Raw genomic sequence first — 23,340 nt, forward strand, 5'->3', positions numbered from 1 at the left:
CTTCTTCACTTTGTGTTCCTCTAATTTATCTTTATTCCTTCCTTGTGCGTGTGTGTGTGTGTGTGTGCGCGCGTGCATGCACACTTCTGGGGATTGAACCCAGGGGCTTTTCCACTAAGCCACATCCCCAGCCCTTTTTATTTTTTATTTTGAGACAAGGTCTCCCTACGTTGCTTACTTAAGTTGATGAGCCTGCCCTTGAATTTGCAGTCCTCCTGCCTCAGCCTCCTGAGTCGCGGGGATTACAGGTGTGCACTACTGTATGCAGCTTATTTCTTCCTATTTCCTTAGGTTTACTCTCTTGTTCTTTTTCATTTCTGAAGTGAAAATAAAAACAGCTCATTAACTCTGAGTCTTCCTTCCTTCCTAATGAAGAGTGTGAACTTGCGAGCCCCTGTAGGGCCTCTGATCTCCACCCCTCCCACTGACAGGCAGGGTTCTCACTCTTCAGCTCTGGGTTACTTTCCGGTTTCCATTATGATGCTTTGAGAGTTGAACTCCTCCCCCAGCACATGTTAGGTGTGAGATATCTGGCTCCTGGCTGGGCCCAGCTGGAGAGAAGGCAGCCCGGACACACCTGAGGCCTCAGGACTGGCCCCACCACATCGCAAGGCTCAGGGGACCTGCTTGGTCCTGCCTATAAGGGCAGTCTGTCTGGTGGTTCTGTAGGGCTCTGACCAGCTGCTCCCCAGAGGACCAGCGTTGCACAGGTCTGGCGGCCACGCCCTCCAGGGTGTGAGACCTGAAGGAGGTGCTCTGCTCACCACACCAACTCACAGGGCCAGTCCCTTTGTCAAGCAGCACTGAGGGCCTGGGCCTTTGATGGTTTGCTGACACGCCCTGTGCCTAAGGCACTCGGAGCATAGCAGTGCTGCTGGATCACCCCAGGAGACAGTTCTCTGTCACCTGTGAGATGTGCCTTTGAACTGGAATGCACCTTTAACGCAACCATGGTGCAGTGGTAGATGCCCAGGGCGTCTAGCTGGTGGCGCAGGCCACGGTTGAGTGCTCCCTAGCTCCAGGGTCTGGAGGTGGTTCCTCGGCAAGCAGGAGAGCCCAGCCCACGCCTGCCTGGGCCTGGGCTCTGGCCCTGATACGCTAACTTGTCCTGTACACCGTCTCTGTGGTGTTGGGTCAGGGATCTTTTCCTTTGAGGAACACAGACTGAGAGGAAAGCATAGGCATCAGGGTCTCGGGCCCTTGCCTCCTCGCTTGTTCCTCTCGAGGATCACCTGTCCCGCCTCCCCATGTTCCTGACACCCTTCTGTGGGAGTGGAGTAGCTCGGTGGACAGAGACTGGAGAGGGCCTGCATCCAACAACGAGGGCCCAGCTGTGCTGCACCCTCTGGACCCCACATGACAGTGGCTACAGTGCACATGGTCCCTGCACCACATTCCTCTCCATGCCCAGGCCAGAGTGCCAGCCCCAGGAGCATGTCCCTGTGTGCATTCCGTCCCCACTTGTCCACTGGCCATTCAGGGCTTGATGGAGAGGGGCACGGTGGCCTGCTACCGGCCACAGGAGTCTTGTCCCAGAGGCACTGCCTAGGGTGGAGCTAGAGGCCAGGGTCAGGTCTTCCTTGCTGAGCAGTGGCATTTTGTACCAAGCTAGAAATGTGTCCCTATATAACAAATCCAAGGTGGAGCTGATGCTGGTGGAGGGGAGGGTGTAGAGGGACCACAGCAGCAGCCTGGAGCCAGCCTGGCCACCATCCTCCAGCCCCTGGTCCTCAAGACCCTGTTGTCACCCCTTCGCCAGGAGGAGGAGCCTCCGGGAGTCACAGTCGGAGTCAGACCATAGCCCAAGCCTAGGAGATGGCCTGAAAGCCAAGTCCCGAGCCCTCTGCCCGGCTCAGAATCCCAAGACAGAATAACTCCTGGAGAAGAGCCCAGACACCACCCTCAGCCCCAGGCCTCCTCTGCTGTTCCTGCCCTGTGGCCTGACATGACCACCTCCAAGCCATCTCTGTCCCTTCCCTTCTTCCCCTTGGCTGGGAGGGTCCTTGGCAGCCTGCATGCAGCTCTAGGCCTCACAGCACGATACCTGCCAGGCCTGGTCTGGCTAGAGCGTCATCTTGCCTTCTCCTCCACGGATAGGCCCTGCGCTCAGCTACAAGGAAGCAAAGCAGCAGAGCACAGCAACCCAGGGATCCCACCCTTCTGGCTGGAAAAGGGTGATGAGACCTTGGATGGCTCTGGCCCCCCTGCTCAAGATAGACTGCTTTTAAAGCCAAAGCCCCCAACCCAAACCCTCTTGCTGTTGCTGAGAGCACACACAGGCACACTGGGGCGTGGCTGGTGAGGTGGTGCAGGCTGTGGGGCTCTGTCCTTGCTGGGAGCAGCTGGGGCCACAGCTGGCAGAGGGAGAAGGGAGGGCAGCATAGCGTTGACCTGGCTCTCCCTCCGGAAGCTGCTTCTGGTCGTGGCTCAGCCTCTGAGGAGTCAGGCAATCCCAGAGAGCCCCCTTGGGGCACCAGGGACAGGAAAGGGACAGCATAGAACCACCTCGGCTTGGGAACTGGTTTCTAAAGAGAGGTGGAAGGCTCTTGGCCACCCACAGCCCCAGATTCCACGTTGAACCTGGGTCCTTGAGACCCAGGTGAGGGCTTGTCCCCACTTGTCCTGTCCATGCTGCAGTGCAGGGCAGGCCTCCAGGGCTCAGGCTTGGCCACAGAGCTCTGAGTAGGTCTCCCTACATCATATGCTTTTCAGAAAGTTGGGGCCCTTGCTCTGAAAAATAAATCCTGGAAACGTTTGTCACAGTCTTCTATTACTTCTGGTCTAGACGTGAAAATAGGTTCTCTTCACCTGGCAGGAGCCCGGCACATGGCCGGGGTCTGCCGGCAGGCCTCAGGTGTCCCTGCTTTGGGTTCACATAGTGGCCTCTATCTCAGCGGGCAGGTGGCTGTGCTCTGTTTTGGAGACAGCAGATTTTAAATTGGAGCAATCCATAGAACAGGGAACCTAAGAGAATCATTATCCTGGCCAAGCAGAGAAATGAAGGTAAATAATCAGACCAATTCCTTCTCACAGTTTTGTTTTTACTAGTAAATAATTATACTATCCATTATAGTCAAAGAAACTAGCAAAAATTAGATTTTTTTTATTCCCTGTTGAGTCATGAACAGTGTTACATCAAAGTCAAAGTCTGCCAGAAAGTCAAGACAGTAATAAAGACAAGTTGCTAAAAAATAAATGATAATAATGGCTAATAGGCATCACCCTCCCTCTCTCTCCCTGTGGTGCTGGCCCCTCCTGCTGGGGCCCAGCTGGCCACCTCCCCCTGGGGATCCACATCTGTCACCTCCACCTAGCACATGAGGCCTGGGGCCACACAGCTCCAAAGGGGTGGAGCTGGGACCCCACACCCCTGCCAGCGGCACCTGTTCAGTTAAGGAGCTGGCTCGGCATCTGCTGAGGGATGAGCAGCCTGCGTCTTCACGTGCCCACTCCCCTCCCTGCCCGCCGCGTGTCGCTCCCCTCATCCCACCCCCCTGTCCTGTGACGAAGGTCTGCATCTGAGTCAAGCTGGGATTTACTGTCAGCACCACGGTCTCTTCACAGCTCAGTGTCACACGGCAACTGAGCTTCACAGGAAGCCACTTCCGATGCGTCACTCGGCCAGAGGACGCCTGTGAGACCGAAAATAATAGAGGGGACAGGGTGTTGGATGGGGGCTGTGGTGAGCGAGAGGCACCTTTGCGAGGACTTCCTGTGGCTTGGTGGAGGCCCAGCTCCTCTCGGGCTGGCCACCTGCTTCCTGACTGCAGCTGCGTGCAGAGCCACACAGCGCCCTTCTCTCCTCCGCCTGCGTCACAAATCAGGGGCCTGTCTCGAGAGTGACTTCGGAGCACCTTCCTCCTGCCTGCCTTCTCTTGAAAAGACAAAATGCAGGCACTTCCTGGGGGTCCCCCAGGGCCCAGAGCATGGTCCTTACAAACAGGCCATCTGCTGGGGCAGGGATGTGGGCTCCGTTTGAGAAAGTGCTCCCACAGATTCTGGATGATCTCACCAAACACTCTCCTTAGGGCTGGCTGTGATCTAGACAGCTGTTGGGAGCTGTGGAATTGGGGTTGGAGGTTCTGTTCTGAGTTAGAGCGGGTAGAAGGAGAGCAGGGTTGAATGGGCCGGGGTTTCCCTGGGGTCCTCCACACCTCTGTAGGCCTCCTCAAGCTGGACTGGGCTGTGTCTCGTTTCTCAGAGGTTCCGGTCTCCTGCAGCCACGCCTCCTGGCTCCTCCCAGGCACGGGGCTCTGTGAGCAGGGCCAGCACAGAGGCCTGGGGCTGCTGGCCACATGAGTGCAAGTGAGCACAGGTCGCAGTCACTGCCAGGCAGTGTCACCAGATGGTGGCCTTCCTTGGGTCTGGGCCTCCAGGGCAGGGACAGAGTGGGGGTAACCCACTCAGAGTGGTGAGGAAGCAGGGGCTTTGGTAAGCTCTCGTGGGGTCGTACCCTCCCAGTCTCCTCTGCAGGCGAGGGTGATGGAGGTGAAGTGCTGCCCACCCTGTGTCCATAAATGAGAGGGCGGGGGCCGGTGAGTGGCCGACACAGCACACACCCCGAGGAGCCCCTGAGCAGGGCTGGCTCTGGCCACCTCAGCCTCCTTCCAGTCTGGGGCTTCAGTGTGTCTCACAAAGCCCGTCCCACTGACCGCGTGCTCACTGAGCCACTCTCTCGACAGGAGGCCTGGTCTCAGCTCCTTGGTCAACCCAGGGGCTCACTAGAGCTGTCTGGGGAAGGGTCACAGGATCACTGCTTATTTGAAATTCTCCTCAAATCCCTTTTTGTTGTTGAATAGAACATGTGCTTTTCAGCAAATTGTCCAGCTTCTCCCAAAATAAAAAAGAATGCAGTTATGTGTGGCTTTCTCCCTGCCCCAAAGCCCCTGGGAGCATTTTGTCTCTGGCTCCCCCCTGGGAAGCCAGCACCCATCTGCCACAGCACGAGCCTGGGCACTGCGGGGCTGCTCTGCCCTTCCCCACCAGCCACATTCCACGGCAGCCTTTGCTCAGACCACACCCCTTCAGGCTCCCCTCTGCCTCTCCCATCTGCTGTGGTGTGGCCCTGCTCCCCACAGCCTCCACCCTGGGGGCTGACCTCACCTGGGAGCCCTGAGCAGTGTGTCTTCCTCTGACGCGCCTGGGCCCCAGTGGCTCCTGTGTCACCTGTCTCTGCACCTGGGCTGCAGCACAAGGCCTTGTGCTGTGGGCGTCTGGCACCCTCTTGGTCAGTGCTGGCCATTAGGCCGGGAGACCTTGGAGCAGAGTCATGTCACATACACCTCTCATGTTCTCCAGGAGCTCGGTGCAGCGCCATGTGTGGGGTGACCAGCGGAGCCCACACACCATGCCAGGGCCACAGCAGCTCCTGGCATCTGGGACTGGAGCTCAGACGCCTCCTGGGGACCAGCGGTCCTCTGTGGTCTGCAGGGGCATCCCAGATGCAAATCTGCCCTTCCTTTCCCAGCTTTCATTTTGGGAAGACCTAGGCTCAGAAGATGAGAGTAGGTGAGGGGTCTGTTGACCGCTGGGATTCTTGACTCCCTGGCCCAAGACCAGAGAACTCACTGGGGAGCTTCCCTAACCCTCGCTCTTGGTACCATGGTTAAATGTCCAGAAAACAGTGCCTCAGACACCAGCAATACATGTGCAGGAGCTGTTTCCACTAAGACATCTCCTGTTTCTTTTCTAGGAGTTTCTTTTAACAGTGTTTACACTCAGATTTGGAGAGTCCTATTGCACCTGGCTGCCGACCCCTACCCAGAGGTGTCTGATCTGGCCATGAAAGTGCTCAACAGCATCGCCTACAAGGTACGTGCGCTGGGTCGCTCACTGCCGCACGCGGAGCTCATTTCCCGTCATGGGAGTTCAAGCAGTAATCTCCAGGCAGGTTGAGGACCCCCCTCAGTCTAAAATCACACCACCCAGGCGGGGCGCAGTGGTGCACGCCTGTAATCCCAGCAGCTCGGGAGGGTGAGGCAGGAGGATCACAAGTTCAAAGCCAGCCTCAGCAAAGGTGAGGCGTTAAGCAGCTCAGTGAGACCCTGTCTCTAAATAAAATATAAAATAAGGCTGGGGTGTGGCTCAGTGGTCCAGTGCCCCTGAGCTCAATCCCTGAGACAAAAAAAAAAAAAAACCACCTGCAAAATGTGTCCGCCTGGATCATGGGGTGCCCGACCTGTCTGCACATGGCTGAGTCAGGAGGCCCACACTCCTCGCATCTGTGTGCTCCGTGGTGACGTCCCTGCCATGTTCCTCACATCCCTGTGGCGACTGCCCCTCTCCTGGCTCTTGTGGCGAAGGACACTTCAGAGACCTGGCTCCTGGCTTGGCTGGCTCCTGTTGTCCTCCAGCTCCCCACTCTCCCTCCCTCTGCTCCCTGAATTTCACCTGCTCCTCTTCTCGTGCTCGAGGGAGAGCACAGGGCATGGGTTGATCGTTCTCTCTTCGGGGAGTATAGACAGTCCCCGGTTCTTTTGTGAGTCCTGGGAATTTGGCCTGATGCCTTCTAGTTTCTTGTTGCTCTTTCTTTCTTTTCCCCTGTACTGAGGATGGAACCCAGGGCCTCATGGCAAGTGGGCAGTCCCTCCACACTGGGCCGCACCCTCAGCCCTATTTATTTTTTACAATAGAAGGCATTTGGACCTAAAGCACGACTTCTCATTCCTCCGGCTGTCCATGGTGTGGTCACTCCAGTAGTGTAATCACACATGTATGTAGGGTGATAATGTCTGTCTCTTTCTACCGCCCTTCCCATCCCCACAGCCGTCTCCTCCCCTCACTGCCCTTGACACAAACCAAAGTTCTTTCATTCTTCCCCCACCACCCTCCTGCTGCCCCACTATGGATCAGCATCCGCTTATCAGAGAGAACATTCAACTTTTGGTTTGGGGAATTGGCTGATTTCAGTTAGCATCCATCCTTTTACCTGCAAATGCCATCATTTCATTCTTCTTTAAGGCTGAGTAATATTCCGTTGTGTACATGTACCACATTTTCTTTATCCATTCATCTGTTGAAGGGCATCTAGGTTGGTTCCGTAGTTTAACTATTATGAATTGAGCTGCTATAAACATTGATTTGCCTCCATCACTGTAGTATGCAGATTTTAAGTCCTTTGGGTATAAGCCAAGGAACAGGATAGCTAGGTTAATAGTTTCATTCCAAGTTTTCTGAGGTATCTCCAAATAGTTTTCCATAGTGGTTGCACCAATTTGCAGTTCCATCGGCAGTGTATGAGTGTGCCTGTTTCCCCACATCCTCACCAACACTTATTATTATTATTATTAATTTTTAATATTTATTTTTTAGTTCTCGGCGGACACAACATCTTTGTTGGTATGTGGTGCTGAGGATTGAACCCGGGCCGCACGCATGCCAGGCGAGCGCGCTACCGCTTGAGCCACATCCCCAGCCCACCAACACTTATTATTGCTTATATTCTTGGTAATTCCCATTCTGACTGGAGTGAGATGAAATCTTAGAGTAGTCTTGATTTTCATTTCTCTAATTGCTAGAGATGATGGGTATTTTTTCATGCTTGTTGATCAATTATATTTCTTCTTCTGTGAAGTGTCTGTTTAGTTCCTTAGCCCATTTACTGATTGGGTTATTTGTGGGGTTTTTTTGGTATTAAGTTTTTTGAGTATTTTATATATCCCAGAGATTAGTGCTGCATCGCTCTCAGCCCTTTTAACTTTATTTTGAGACAGGGTCTCACTGAGTTGCTGAGGCTGGCCTTGAACTTGAATTCTTCCTCCTCAGCCTGCTGAGTAGCTGGGACTGTGGACCTGTGCCTTTTACCCCGCTTCCTGGTGTTCTTTGCCCAGCCTCAGGAGGCTGCCCCACCTATGAGCAGAAGAGTATCGAAAGCTCAGGGCCCTCCCTGAAGACCCTGGAAACTCCCCTCCCTGTTCTCTACCCAGCTAATCCCAGCGCCCACGCCTCCCTGGAGCTCAGCTCTGTGTCCTCTCTCCCCAGAGTGCTGGGCTCACCTAGGTTTCTCTCCTCTACACTGCAGCTGGGGACTGGCTGGCAGCGGCTTGTAGGGCATACGCCAGGACCTCAGACCCAAGGTACCCAACACCTAGCATCTAAAAACAGTCGAGCAGGTCTTTCTGGTACTCTAGTTGCTTATTGAACAACTACACTCTTACCTGGCAGCTTTGCTTTTATGAATGCAGTTAGAGGTTATTGACTTTAGCATTTAAAATGTTTTTGCAACTTTTTGATAATTTCAAGCTTACAGAAGAATTGCAAGAAGAGTACAGGGAAAGGTCACCAGGTCTTACAGCTTGATGGCACCCACTCCAGACCAGGTGCCGGTCCCTGCCTCTGGCCCCAGCACAGCAAGGACCGTCCTTAGGTGCTGCTGGTTAGGCCCAGGAGGACCAGGACCGTGGCAGCCCACCTGCTTGTTCCTTCCCAGCATGTCCTGCAGCCCTGCCCAGCGCCCAGCACCTGCTGGACTCCAGTTCCTGCAACTGCCCCTGCGCTGGAAGCCTGCTGCCCGGCCTCCCTCCACACCACAGCTGCTCCTGTTGCTTGAGCTCTGTCTTTCTGACAGCGGCTGTGGCTGTCCTTCAGGGGGTAGTGACAGAGCCCCGTGGCTCCCCAGTGTTCCAATGCAGTAGTCTCCAGTCCCATTTTCTCTAAAGCCACAGCAAGGACAATGCAGAAGTAAATCCTGGTCCTGGGCTCAAACGGTGTGCTCACATTTGGCACCCTAACCCTAGAAGCATCCACTCACTGGTGCAGCGAGTCTTCATTCCCTTCCTCCCCAGAACTTCTCCTAGTGTCACAGCATCAGGCACCACCCTCCCAGCTGGGGAGAGCCTGCATGGTTCACTCTAGCACTCTGACCCCTCGCTCAGTCCCTCGCCACTGGGTGACCAGCTGCAGCGGCCTGTGAGACGCAGGCGTTGGCGCTGTGCTCATCACTGCCTGTGGGAAATGGCTGATCAAGTTAACATTCTCACTGTTAGTAGAAAACTGCTGGGTTCATTCCCTGGCAAGAAAGAAAGAAAAGGAACCAATATATGTGCCAATCATCCGATTTCTCAACTGAGAATAGGATTGCTTCAAGTAGAAAACTGTTTAAAAATGTATGTTTCATATTATGCTCTGAGCCGGAGGGAGGGGAGAAAGGAAATAGGCAGGAAGAGAGGAGGAAAGGAACTTGAGGGAAGGCTGCAGGGCCCTGTGCCCAGCACCCCGCCCCGTCAGCCGCAGGTCCTGGGCCCAGAGCAGCGGAAGCTTTGGCAGGCTGGGGCAGCGTGTCATGGAAGGCCTGTCCTACCACTTATCCATCCTGCCAGCCTCTGACTCAGGCTCCACCAGTAGTGCCAGAGCTCAACAGTGGGTTTGAGACATTGTTTTCACCAGGAGTGGAGGCTGAGGCGGGAGAATCACTAGTTCAAGGCCAGCCTGCACAACTTATCAGGTCTTATCTCAAAATTTTAGAAGTTGAAAAATAAAACCGGCTGGGGGTGTAGCTTAGTGGCAGAGCACTTGCCTAGAATGTGTGAGCCCCTGGGTTTTATTCACAGAAATGGAAAAGAAGAGGGGGGGAATCGTTTTCACTTGAATCTTTTTAAAAGCTTTGTATGGATGTTAATGAATGCTGTAAATTTAGAATTTGTGTTCAGAGAGCAGAGGCTGGCTGGCCCCCTCCTTGCCATAGCCTCTGGCACGCACAGGTGTCCACGCCCTCTCTACTGTTCCTGGAGGCACAGCATGGCCTGCTGGCCAGGGCCCCCCTTGCACTTCCTGGCAGCCCAGCTGTAGGCCTGGGCTTGTCACTTTGTCCCAGCTACTGTGGCTTCTTGAGTATTTTAGTCATGGAGATTCAGGACTCAGCCTGTGTGTTTTCCAGTGGCCTTATGTATTTGCCCTGGCTAAAGCTGCCTGGATCATGTCGCACTGCAATCCTGGAGCCTGGTGTTAAGCCCGCTGCTGTGACCCGACCTCTGGGAGCTGGGTGCTGCCCAGGAGCTGTCCTCCCTGCACTGCAGGAGAGGCCAGGAGAGGCGCACCACCACCACCCACCCCGGGCCCTTTGGATTGTGTGCTCAGGCTGCAGCTCGGAGCCAGGAGGGCCCAAGCCCCCAGGTCAAGGAGACTCAGCCTCCTAGGTGTCACCTTGCATGTCGGCAAGCTGCAGCCCCCTGAGGAAATCACCTGACGTGTCCTGACTGAGTCCTGGAGTCCCCAGCAAAGTGGCATTTGGCCTCTCTGCCTGCTTGGCTGGCCTCAGGTGATACACACCCAGCATGCACGTGGCCGCCACCCCGAAGGCACACCACAACCCGAGCAAGATGGCCTCGCTGGAGACCCTGCAGTAGCACAGCGCCACCTGTGTCTGTGCGAGCACTGCACGTGCATGGGTTTCCGAGTAGACACGGCTTCTGGAAGACTGGGAAGCATAAGTATTAAGGGAATTTTTCTTGTTCTCATTTTAATTTCAAGAGGCGCCTTACCTTCCGTTGCAGGAACTGAAGGGATTATATTTCATTTTTACAGAGAAATGAGCCTATTTTAGATGAATTCTGAGGCCAAATTTTGTTCATCAGAAAGCGCCTTATTACTGTGGGATGCCCCTTAGAATTCTTCATTCAAATGCAGGCTTCGAGCGGCCTGTGTGAAAGAGCCCCCTCCCCAGCTACAGCCTGCTGTCAGGTTTGCAAACCCTCTTCCGTGGCCGGAGGCTTGCATTTTGCTTTAGTGTTTATTACAGAAACCTGAAACCCTGCAGAAGTAGAAAAAGGAGAACAAAGACCCCAAGGAACCGGCTGTGGCTATGGCCCCAGAAACCCCTGGCATCATATGCCTGTATGGAATGTAGGCAGACCAGGTGTGTCAGAAACCAGGGGCTCATGTCCCTACCCCAGGCAAAATGTCCAAGTGGGAGGGAGACCAAGGCCTGAACCACCAGTGAGATAAAGACTGAGAAACTCAGGAAAGGTACTGAGAGGCACTGCCAAGCCTGCTGGGTCACAGCACGGCTACTCACCAAGAAGTTCCTTTTAAATGGTGTTGTGTGGAATTTCCCTGCAGAAGCCCCCCCGGAAAGACCTTCTAAACTAAGATGCTAGGTGGGCCATGCCTGGGACCAGCTCCATGGTTCTTGGGTGGCAGCCCAGGGACCTTTCTCCCTGAGACTCTGCTATGCCCTCAGGGCAGCCACACAAGAACAAGCACAGAGGAGAGGCTCTGGTGTTAGACCAGGACGCAAGAAAAGACCACTGACTCCAATTAAAATCAAATTAAAGCAAGCTTATTATTTCGACCGGCCGCGCTGCCTCTCCCTCCCAAAACGGTGGGAACAAGACAGCCCCCCCACCTTTCCTACAGCCCAGCTTTATAGCCCAGAAAGTTACACAAAAGGGGGGTTACAGATAACAGAACTCTGACAAGCATCACACTAATGGTAGTTTACATTTTTTTTTTTTTTGCTGGCCCCAACATCAGAATTTATGAGGACCATTAGAGCCTCAGAGAGGGTCGTTGTCTGGCCAGGGAAGGCCAATATTTATGAGGCATCACTAAAGTTTCAGAGAGGGCTGCTATCTGGTCAGAGAGCCAGGCAGGGGTGAGTTCAAGGCACGGGCAGGCATTCCAAGCAGGTTCAGAATTTGCAGTAATTTATAGTAAAGCCGAAATTATCTTTTCATGGCTTTGTGGCGAGATGGCTCCCAATTTTAAGAAAAGATCAGGTTGGGTCTGTCATTGGGAGCAGCAACCAGCCTGGGGTCAGCATAAGCGTAGCCAGGACTCTCCTCCCACCTCCCCCCACCTCCCAGTGTTCAGGCTGTGAGGCTGGTCTTGTCCCTGGGCTCACCCTTTGGGGACATGCATTAGCATGAGCATTAGTGGTAGCACAGCCCCAGGAGGAGCACCCTGCCTCTCCTCCTGCCAGGTCCACAAGGGAGAGAGCGAGCCAGCAGGGTGAAACTCCTTGGCCTCAGCCACACAGGGTCCTAGGTGACTCAGGGTCCCTTCCTGCAGTGTTCAGGATCTAGGGCACTGAGCTTTGAGTGTAGCGAACACACAGTTAATGTCATACCCAGGACTTACATTTCCAAAAGAGAAGTCTCAAGTAGTTATTCAGGAAACAGTCTGCAGGAGAACCTGTGGAGGCAGGAGAACCTGTGGAGGCAGAAGTGCTGTGTCCGCGGTCTCTCCTGGGCAGTGGAGCAACAGCAGGTCTGGCTCTTGCTCAGCCTGGGGGGCTTCCAAGCCCTGCGGCGGGCTCCTGTTGAGAGTCCCTCACACGTGAATGCAGAACTCTGATGTGGAATTAGTAGGAACATTTCTGGAGCCCACACCCTCCCCACATAGAGCAGCGGTGTTTTCACTGGAGTCCGAGCCTGACCATGCAGATCCAGAAGGGGGAGTCCCTATTGTGCCACTGAGATTTCTCCCGGGGCTGTTTCTCTGCCATGGGCCCAACTTCTGTGTCCTGTGACGGTCTGGTTAGAGACCCCCTAGAGCTGTGATGCTGGAGGCTAGAGGTAGAAGTGGGCTTCACTGCTCCTGGGGCAGGCCCCGGTGTTGCCCGGGGGGATGCATCTCCATCCTGCAGCGGCTCTGCCTGAAACCGAGCTTTAACAAAGTCACGCTGCCTCTGTAAAGCTGGCTGGGCACCATGCCCTCACCTCTCACCGCTGCATGCTATGCAGGGCTCAGACCCACTGCCACAAGGGAATGTAGCTCTGGTCTTCCCAGAGGGTGCATCTGTGTGCCAGGTGACAATGACAGCAGAGCCATCAGGAAGGGCTCACACAGGGCGCTGGGTCTTATATGCCGTGCTGTCCGTCCTCTACCAAGAACTTGCCCAGCAAGATGCCCGCCGCATGTCAGGACATGCAGGAAACCTCCCACAGTCCCCTACTTCTGGCATCCTCTGTCTTCACAGTGGTCACCTCCCAGGAGTATCCACTCACACTCACCATGTGACCTGTACCCAGCCACGTAACCAGTGCCAAACGTGGACACACTGGGAAGAGAGCAGAAGAGAGCTCCATCCGAGCATGAAGCCTGCTCACCTAGGCCCTGGGAGCCTCCCTCCCCATTCAGGTCCACCTGTCAGAATCAGAAAATGATTCAAAATGGGGGCCTCACAGCAGCAACCCAGGTGTGAGCAGCATCGTGCCTTCTACAGGCTGCACTCGGCAGAGCTGAGGGCCACGGGCTCCCACAGGGGCTCCCCAGGAGCTGCCAGGAACAGAGGCAGAGGGGCACCTGGGCTGCAAGTCATGGTTCTGAAGTCCCCTGCAGCCCGCCCACAGTCGAGTTCCCCTGCTCTGGGCTCGAGAGAGGGCTGGGGATTTGTGGAGGTCTGCTGTCAACCTCTGAAGCTTCGTCACCCCATTATCTCCCACTGTTTCTCCAGAAATTTTCAGAAGACACATATCACACATATGATTTAATTTTAAATTTCTTTTCTCATTTTTAACTTATGAAATCATGGCTGTCAGGTTTTGCAGGGTATGTGTGCCACAGAATTGACTGAATGATTTAAATACAAAATGAAAACAAATTCATGAAGAACACACATTACTCTTAAATCAAAACATGAGAAACAGCCTTCAAGAGCCAGTCTTGGCTCCTTTTTCCTGCTGGTTCCATCATTTATTTATATATATATATATATATATATATATATATATACATACACACACATTTGTACCTGGATTGAACTCGGGCACTCGTTCACTGAGCCATATCCCCAGCCCTATTCTGTATTTTTTTGAGAGACAGGGTCTCACTGAGTTGCTTGGCACTTCACTTTTGCTGAGGCTGGCTTTGAACTCGTGATCCTCCTGCCTCAGCCTCCCTATCTGCTGGGATTACAGGTGTGTCCATGAGCCCAGCAAAGCCGATGGTTTACTGGGAAATGTCGACACTATTTAAATAAAGACCATTATGGTTGTTTTGACTTATGTCTACTGGCGGAACTGTAGGAACAGCATTCCTGATAGCAAGTCGAGTTTTTCAGAGACCTGAGGCCAGGAGGGCCCCCAGAACAAAGTCCTCGCAGTGGGGGCTCTTGTCTTCTGGCCTGACGTGTGCCCAACCTCCAGAGGCAGCCTGGCATAGCTGGCTCTCAGCGGGTATCCTGATGAGGGTCAGTGGGCCCGTCCTCCTGACAAAGAAGACACCAGCCGCCCTGGGTGGGCAGCAAGGTGGCTGCACCCAAGTGCCTTTGCCACCTGGTTCCCAGCAAATGGTGGGTTCCATACCTGCACAGGGTCCACTGAGAATTGAGCAGGACCACCACCCCAGATGCCACATCCCAGCTGGCGCAAAGCTTCCTGTGTTGGAATTAAGCCCAGCAAATGTTTTTGGAAGGACACTTGCGGAACCTATGACCTTCTCTTCATCCATAGAGCTACATTTGAAAAGCTATTTTGGGTAGCCCCTGAACATGGGAATGACAAGCTGTGGTGACATTCTCTCCTTGAGTGCAGATGACCACAGGGACGTCACGGAGGTTGTACGGTCACAGCCTAGTAGCAGGCCAGGGCAGGAGACCCCATTTGCCCCTGGAGGCAGAGGAGTGCCACAGGCCTTACACCCTCCCGGCCTCCACCATCTTCTGGACCCTGACCACAGGAGGCACCGGCAGTCACACAGCAGCTGTGCTCATGGGGCTGCCCTGGTGGTGGCCACCCCAGAGCCCACCTGGGCAGCACATACTGATAAGGTGCTCCCTGACTCTCATGGCCCTGTCTGGCCCTGAAAGCCCCCTCGGCTCCTGCACAAGGGCTGGTGGACTCTAGGGAGGTGGCGGAGGTGGCCGTGTACGGTCCTGAAGGTGCCCCGCGGTCTGCCTCAAGAACGTCATACAGACCACTCCCCAGCCCTGCCCCGACCCCCAGGCGGAGCCCGCCATTTCTAGATGAGCATCAGCTTTTCTTGGTCCAGGGCACTGCTCTTGGGGGCTAATGGGGCCTTCTGTGGGGGTTTCAGATCCCCTTAGCCAAAAGCTTTTTCCACCATCGTGAAGCAGCACACAAACAGCCACCAACCTTGTGCGCCTGTGGCATCAGAGGCTGTTGCCTTTCGACCCCCACATCACACGTCCTTTCTTTCAGGCCACAGTGAATGCCCGGCCCCAGCGCATCCTGGACACCTCCTCTCTGACCCAGTCGGCACCGGCCAGCCCCACCAACAAGGGCATGCACATCCACCAGGTCGGGTAAGTGGCCTGGGGCCAGCTTCTGTGCCAGCTGAGAGTCCAGCGCCCTGCCACTGCTAAGCCCCCCTCTCTCTCGCCCCCTCGCTGCCCTGTGTTCCGCCTCCCCTCCCCTCCCTGCTCCCGGGCTCCTCCCTTCCTCTGTCTCCCCCATGCCCCACATCTGTCTCACTTGAGCCCTTCCTAGAAGTAGCCCTGCCTCAGGAGCCTTGTTCTGCACATAGTAGGACTTGAGAGAGGAACTCAGCCTGATTTATTGGCCTTTGGGATCTCACCAGGGACCTAGTTCCCCACATGGGTGGCGACAGAGTGGCTCTGCCCTGCCACACCAGAGCAGTGTTCACACCCAGAGGCAGCGGGGGTCCTGACTGCCCCGGCGCAAGCAGACTCAGGCTCCTCCCAGCAGGCCTGCTCCGGGCTCAGTCACCATCCTCTCTGCTGTGCGTGTCCAGCAAGTGCCTGCTCCAACAGCTGCCCAAAGACGGCAGTCGCCATGTTAGCAGCATCTGTGGCAGGGAGTCTTGTCGCCGAGTGGTGGCCCTCCGTAAAGCTCACCGTCGGCTTTTCTCCCAATGCAGAGGCTCCCCACCAGCATCCAGCACCAGCAGCTGCAGCCTGACCAACGATGTGGCCAAGCAACCAGTCAGCCGGGACCTGCCTTCAGGCCGCCCGGGCACCACGGGCCCCCCAGGGACGCAGTACACCCCTCACTCCCACCAGTTCCCCCGGACACGGAAGATGTTTGACAGGGGTCCAGATCAGGTGAGAAGGCTGCGCCTCCTGTAGCTCTGACCTCAAGCACCGAGCATCCTGACCGGGTGGAGGGCTTGTCCTCTGGTGGGCAGGGCAGGGCGAGGCCTCAGGTTTGGGTCCTGGCATTCTCGCTGTGCGCCCCTCTGCCCTCAGCCTCGTCCTCCATCTTGTCCCCAAGTCCTGGCAACCCCACGGTACAGCACTAGCCGTGAGCTGACCTGTCGTTCCCTTTGTTGGGTGAGCAGCGACGCCTCCTCTTGGGTGGCAGCTGCTCTGGTGTGGTGCTGGGGGCTGTCTGCTTCCCATGAACCTCCAGTTGCTCCACACACAGCACCCTGCTCCTCTTTCCTCAGCGGAAAGGAGATCCAGTGGGTGAGTCCGTGCTTTCCCTCCAGGCTGAGAGCCATGGGAGTGTGGCTGACCCAGGGCCTCCCGTCCTGTCCAGGCTGTTTGCCACTTTCTCATCAAGGACAGGAGGACCAAAGAAGGGTGTGGAGGACATGCTGAGGGCATCTGGCTGCCCCAGGCGCCCACAGTGCTGAGCGCCTCTCTGTAGCTGGCCCTCTCATTGTTGTCCAGGGGGCACCAGAGTCCCTGCCTTGCAGGCTAGCCCTGGACCCAGACTCACCTTGTGGTGACCGGCAGTTCTCCATTTCAGTGCTCAGCCTTCTGGCTGGGCCCTGATGCCAGCTGGGGGCAGAGAGGTGCAGCAGCGTGGTGGCCCCCACCTGACCCATCCTGGGGCTCACCAGAGCCAAAGCCACTGCTCTCCGGGAAGCGGGCACCTCTCCTGGCCCCACCCAGGCTCCTCTGTGCCAGGAGGGGTGTGAGTGGCCTAAACCCACCCCAGCACCGGGGCGCCAGGGGACTGCTGCAGCCTTCCCCACAGGGCCGCCCTGCACCTGGTGGGCACAGCCAGAGCATAGGGCTCATAGCGGCCCCTGGCATCAGGGCACAGAGGTCAGCAGCCCAGCCCACCCACACCCAGCTGCGCTCAGCCAGGGGAGCAGCCCTGGCCAGGCACTGAGGAACTGATAAACCATGCGAGGCCCACCTGCCCCTCAAAGCCAGCCATGGGAATTGGCCCAGGAGAGGGGCCGTGGCTCTACTGGCCAAACCGAGGGCAGCAGGGCAGATGCCGGTCCTGCTTCTCACCCAGACCCCCAGTTCCTGTCCAGACAGTCAGGGACACCTGGTCACCAGGATGCCCAAGTGAGAGGGAGGCAGAGGGGCCGTCCCTAGCAGTCATGCCCAGCTGTCCATGACCTCTGTCCCTAGCCAGGACCTCCCACAGGCATGTGGGGAGGGAGGGACAGTGAGACTGCTCCTTCCTTTCCCGGCTAACCTCCCCTTTCCTGATGCCCTGAAGACTGCGGATGATGCCGATGATGCCACTGGACACAAGAGCTTCGTCTGTGCTGCCATGCAGACGGGCTTCTGCGACTGGAGCGCCCGCTACTTCGCACAGCCTGTCATGAAGGTGCGTCCCCAGCGCGGGCGGTTCCAGAGCCTGACCTCCACTCTTTCCCAGTGATCCTGGCAGCCAAATCCCTGTCCTGCCCCTGGCCCCTGGCCCAGGGAGTCCCCTCTGCTGCCCCAGCCTCGCTTCTGGCCTCTGTGACTCCTTTGTGCCACATTGGTGGCCTTTGGAGGTGGTGCCCATTGCTGTCACGGTGGGTGCTTGAGCAGCAAGACAGAACAGCCCCAGGAGCAGGCTGTGCTTCCCTCCTGTCCTCTCAGGGAGGAGCAGGCTGCCTTGCCACAGTCCCAGGCCACAGGTGTCACTCCATCCTCATTGGTAAGGCCACACAACTTCCAAGGGCCGTGCTTGGTGACACTCCACTCTGGGGATGCTAAGACCGCGCTAGCTGGACCAGTACCAGCACGTTCAGGCTTGTTCCTCAGGACCAGCTTTGGAGTCTGATTCAACTCCAGCCATAGCATAGATGTGTCCTGTGTTCACGGTGGCTCTGTGGCTGTTGGTTCAAGCCCCCTTCCCAAGCAGGAGGAACAGGATCTACCAACAGCATGACCTCCAGTGTGATGGTCCCCGTGAGCATAGAGCACATTCCTGGACTTCTCCCCTTCCTTCCTGTGGCCGCCTGAGAACGAAGGGTGCATCTTGTTCTCTGGGCCCAGCTCCACACTGCTCCCCTCTCACCCCAGTGGACCTGACACAGGCCTAAAACACAGCCTCATGGGGCTGGGTTGTGGCTTAGCAGTAGAGAGCTTGCCGAGCGCACATGAGGCACTAGTTTCGATCCTCAGCACCACATATAAAAGAAAACAAATAAATCAAAATAAAAAATATTTTTTAAAAGTACAGCCTCACCATTAGCACCTGTGGTGGCAGCAAAGCCCCAGTCCCTGGAGCCCCTTGCTGAGGGAAGCAGGGTACACTATTCCATTTCTAAACGGAGAGTGTAAAATGGCCCAGTCGTTCCAAAAAGAAGCTCCATAGTCAGCATCGGAAGCCCCCGGCAGCCGTTCCCCTCAACCTGCGGCTGGTTTGCTTAGGTGCTACCTTACGAAAATAATCAGAGACGCAGAAGGTCCCTGTACCACTCAGGAATGGAACTGGGATCCACTTAGTGTTCAGTAAGGTTGAATGGCTGAAAAGTACTTAATGTTTGGTGAGCTTTATAAGTAATGGCATAAGGAAATGCTCATGATAAAATTTTGGGGAAAAAAAAGCAGGCTAAAACCTAGCCCTTGCTTTGCACTGGGCACCTGAGTGCGAGCTCCCAGAGGGCCGGTCGGCATGGCCTGGAGGCACTGAGCTGGTTTCTGCCTCGCACATTCCTGCCTTCTGCAGTTTGTACTGAGCATGAAGCTGCCCTGTGTCCAGGGCGGTCCTAGAGAAACCCACCCTGACTGCAAGTGCAGCCTGTGCTGCAGTGACACACGGGCTGGGGCAGTCTGGCTTAGCGCCTTGGCCGTCAGCACGCGTATGTGCAGCGGGGAAAGCGAGAGGCAGGACAGGAAGGAGAAAGCAGGCACTGTAACTTACAGAGTGAACATCCATGCAAGTCTTGAGCAAGCAGGGTAGCCAGTTAGACCTGGCGTGGACAGAGAACCGTCCTTAGAGCCATGGTGGCGCTGTTCAGAAGCCAGCACGCTCACCTGTAGCAGAGGTTGGCTTCCTGAAACAGGCGGGGGGGGGGGGGGGGGCGGTGGCGACTTCTGGAAGGTAGCTGAGGACCTGGAGGCCTGCCCTTATTATTGCACGGTGGTGGTGGATGTGGTGGCTGTGGTGGCTGTGGTGGCCGTGGTGGCCATGGTGGCCGTGGTGGTGATTTCTGGAAGGCAGTGAGCAGCTCTTCAGGCCGTGCTTGGATGCTGCCTCTTCTCCATCATCGACGTAAGATGAAGGAGGAATGGTCTAGGTGCCCAGAGCATGTTTCTGTTGAACTTGGGATAAACTGATGTTTTCCAAAGGGTTGGCTTTTCTCCTGGGCACCAAGGAGCGGGAGCCACCCCAGCATGCAGCAGCAGGGCGGGGCAGGTTCCCAGCAGTAAGGGCTGTAAAGCGACTGGTCCTGCCAGGAGTGCTTCCCACAGCAGTGTTGAGCGCTGCTCCCGTGCACCTGAGGCCAGTGTCCACCCTGGGACCATCACCAACTGCAGGAGTGTCTGAATTCCCTCCCACAGGAGGTTGGAGGCTTGGACACTGTAGATGAGAGTAGCTGAGGGGCCCCTGCAGGACTCCTGCCCCACTCAGAGGCAGCAGGCAGTAGTTGTGGAATAAGTAAGCCGCTGTTTTCCTCTGACCCTGCCAGGTATGCGAGCACACGCTGTCAGTGGGTGCAGCTTGAAATGACCGCTGTCCAGTCCTGGTTGAGAGCACAGTCACCCTCATTGTCAGTATGTCCATCACACCTTGGCAACCAAAGTCTTAGGGCTAGGGACCAATGTGGCTTTCCTTCACAGGCATTACTAACCTTTCTGACTGCACAAGAGGGAGCGGGGCATTTTTTATCTTGTGATTTTTTTTACAGGAACATTTTCTACTTTCTCTGAATGGTAGGCTTTTGGGCATTCTTTTTATTAATCTAATTCATCATCTAGTGGCATGTTTGTGTAATAAAATGCATTAAGAACTTTTTTTAGTTGCCTGCTTCTTCACAGGTAAACTAAAAATAGGGCTTTTTTTTTTTTTTGTGTGTGTGTGTGTGTATTTAGCTGTTGATGGACCTTTATTTTATTCATTTATTTATACGCGGTGCTGAGAATCAAACCCAGTGCCTCACACGTGCTAGGCAAGTGCTTCACCACTGAGCTGCAGCCCCAGCCAAATAAAAATAGTTCTAAGGCCAAGATTGGATCAAGAGGAGTGAGGAACCCAAACCCCAGACTACATCAGACTGCGTACAGAACTGAGCATTCACCAGGGAACAAGATGTGGCCCACAGTGACAGCAGGGTGTCCAGATGGTGAGTGGGATGAGGACCAGGACGTGGCCCCTGTGGCAGCTCCTGCCGGGCCCTCACCACTCGGATCAGTTTCTTACAGGTCTGTGCCACCAGAGGACCTTGTCATGGCGTGGCTCACCTTCCACTGAGGAGGCAGCTTCCCTCCCCGCAGCGTGGTCTGTCAAAGCTCGTGCCTACCACAGGACCACAGAGCCCAGTTAAAAACTGTCTGCTCTCTGCTTAGAGAAAAGGATTTATTGAATTTTGTTCTGATTATAAAAGTAATATGACTTTTTTTTTCTCAGTTGGCAGATTTCAAAGATTGATTCTATCCCAAGGTTGGTTCACAAAGGGGCAGGGCCACAGGTGCCCTGGTGCTGTGGCATGTGGGCAACACCGCCTCCACAGCAGCACTTGGCCACGGCTGTCAGAATCGTGAAAGAGCCCACGCGGGGGTGTGCGCCTGTGATCCCAGTGATGGGGCAAGTTGAGGCTTGCCTGGGCAACCTAGACCCAATCTCACATGTTTTTAAAAGGATTGGTAGTGTAGCTCAGTGGTAGAGCACCCTGGGTTCAGTCCCCTGTGCTGCCAAAAAAAAAACCAGGAGGAGAGAAAGACTTGCCAGTGGGCATGCTCTCAAAACCAGCAGTCCTGCTCTGAGGACTTAAAACCTCTGAGATACATGTGTACTAACATCTGCCCAAAGACACTCACCACATTTGGATTTGTGTTGCTTGTAATAGCCAAAGTCAACATGAGAGTTCATTCAAAATGCTGCCTCTGTGTAGTAGAGCTCCGTGCTCTGTGAGATCCATGTGTGCCTCTGGGAGCCTGGGGCACATGCCGCAGCTGTCCACGAGCCCAGCCACTAGTCACCGGGAAGTGGAGGAGTCAGGAACAGGGACTGGGTTTGTATTATAAACTTCTGGGTGACTTGAAATTTTTAGAAAAACATTTATTAGTTTTATAACTTAAAACAGGTTAAAATATAATTTTGATTAGAAAAAGAGCTTGAAGAGATGGTAAAGTTATTTCAAGACACTACCTGTGGAGTAGAGCCGGACCCCAGCTGAGCAGCGACCCCCTTGGTGCTCCCTGCATAAGGAACATGGCCCTCACGCCCCGACCTGTGCTCAGAACACCGCCGTGGGCCCTGAGGGTCCTCGCAGAACTTGCCCTGCCATCAGTTAGATCTGCATCCAAGAAGCTGGTTCTTCAGGTGCATTAGTAAGAGCTGGGAAAATAGAAACAGAGGAAGTTGAGGTCACCTCGAGTACAGGTGTGCACTCGCTCCTGAGGTCTCCTCCCCCTCCTGATGGTCCACGGCTACACTCTGCAGCCCGCATTCTTCATTTCCATGGCAACCCTGGGCAGCTTCTTACATCTCAAATGACCTTCCCACAAAAGTGGCTTCACAGCTAACTCCCCCAATACAGAGATTGGTAATTAAAGACCTTTCAATGAAGAAAGCTCTAGACCTGAGGAGTTCACTGAAATTACACCAAACCTTTATGGAAAGGGACATACCCACTTCACACAGAAAGTAAAAGAGAGAACACTCCCCAACTCGTTCTGGGAAGATAGCGTTCCTCTCCCACTAGAATCAGACCAAGAATCACAGGAATGACAGCTGAAAACCAACGTCTCTTGTGAACATGGCCAAATCCTCAGCGTGACATCCACAAGTCCAAAGCAGCAGCAATGCTGTGGTGACTAGGTGGGCCCTCTCCCCGTGAGACAAAGCTGGCTCAGCAGAGACTGAAGAAGAGCCACGTGGTCACCTCAAGCCATTCATGGTAAGAACTCACCAGCTAGGAGTAAAGGACACCTGCCCAGCAGTGCTCTTCAGGGCACTCGGCACAGGACTGGGTGCCTATTCTCTAAAATCAGGGGCAAGGCCAGGCCATCTCATCCCACCGTTTAATAGCCTACCAGAGGTCCTGGACGGCAGGGAGGCATAGAAGGAAACACATGCTTGCAGATAGGAAGGGTAGAAAGAACCCTCTCTGTTCTCGGACGTTATTTGTGTCTAAAAAGTTACAGATACTCTACAAAAGGAGCTGTGGTGAGTTTAGTAAAAGTTTGCAGAATATATGTATTATGTATAATCAATGGCATTTCTATAAGAAGTAACTAGTACTGCTTACGAAAAGCTCTAAAACAGTACCATTTGTAAAAGCACCACAAAAACCTAGGTATAAATTTAAAAGGAAATCCACATGCTAAAATTGATGAACACTGATGAAAGAAATCAGAGAAGACCTAAATAAATGGGGACCACGTACATGGACCTGAAGACAGTGATGTGGAGATGCCAGAACTCCCTCGGCTGATGGTAGACGCAGGCCGTCCCAGTCGACATTCTAATGAAATTTTTAAAAAATTGACAAGCTTATTATGAAATCTGTAGGAAACAGCAAAGAAACTAAAATAACCTTAGAACCTTGAAATTGAAGGAGAATTAGATGCTTCACACTCTGATGTCAAGACCCTGTGTAAAGTTGATCAGAACAGTGTGGGATTGGGGCAAAACAGACACACAGATGAACAGGACAGAACAGAGAGCCCAGAAGTAGATCTGCACAGACATGTTCAGTTGACTCTCAAGGAATGTGTGAAAACAGTGCCGTTCAATGAAGTTTTCAGCAAGCAGTGCTATGTCCCAAGAAAGGGCTTCGCTCCACACTTCACCCCTGCACACCAGCTACACAAAGTGAACACCCCAACTGCAAGACTCCTGACCTTAGAACCTCTAGAAGAAACAAGAGAACCTTCCTGACTTTGCATTAAGATACAGGAGGCATAAGCCACATGGTCTAGTGGCACATTGAACTGCATCAAAATCAAACACTAGCTTTGAAGCATACCATTGAGAAAAGGAAAGACAGGCAATGACTGAAAACTGCCAAGCATTCGTCTGACACAGACTTGCATGTGGTATGCATAAGAACTCTCAGAATCCCGCAACTGGGAAA

The 23,340-nt window shown here is 54.4% G+C and overlaps 1 protein-coding gene across 5 annotated transcripts in view; it reads left to right on the forward strand.

Annotated features, from left to right (window-relative positions):
* RPTOR (regulatory associated protein of MTOR complex 1) overlaps positions 1 to 23,340 on the forward strand; it is a 332,026-nt gene that overhangs the window by 287,104 nt on the left and 21,582 nt on the right. For all 5 annotated transcript variants that reach the window (XM_081272392.1, XM_081272393.1, XM_081272395.1 and 2 more), the window contains 4 exons: positions 5,693 to 5,811; positions 15,099 to 15,202; positions 15,778 to 15,961; positions 17,322 to 17,432. In XM_081272392.1, the coding sequence (XP_081128518.1) occupies positions 5,693 to 5,811; positions 15,099 to 15,202; positions 15,778 to 15,961; positions 17,322 to 17,432 (518 nt within the window). The remainder of the gene's footprint in view (positions 1 to 5,692; positions 5,812 to 15,098; positions 15,203 to 15,777; positions 15,962 to 17,321; positions 17,433 to 23,340) is intronic.

Source organism: Spermophilus citellus (assembly GCF_964194105.1).
Source record: "Spermophilus citellus genome assembly, chromosome: 17".
NCBI classification, from domain to species: Eukaryota; Metazoa; Chordata; class Mammalia; order Rodentia; family Sciuridae; genus Spermophilus; species Spermophilus citellus.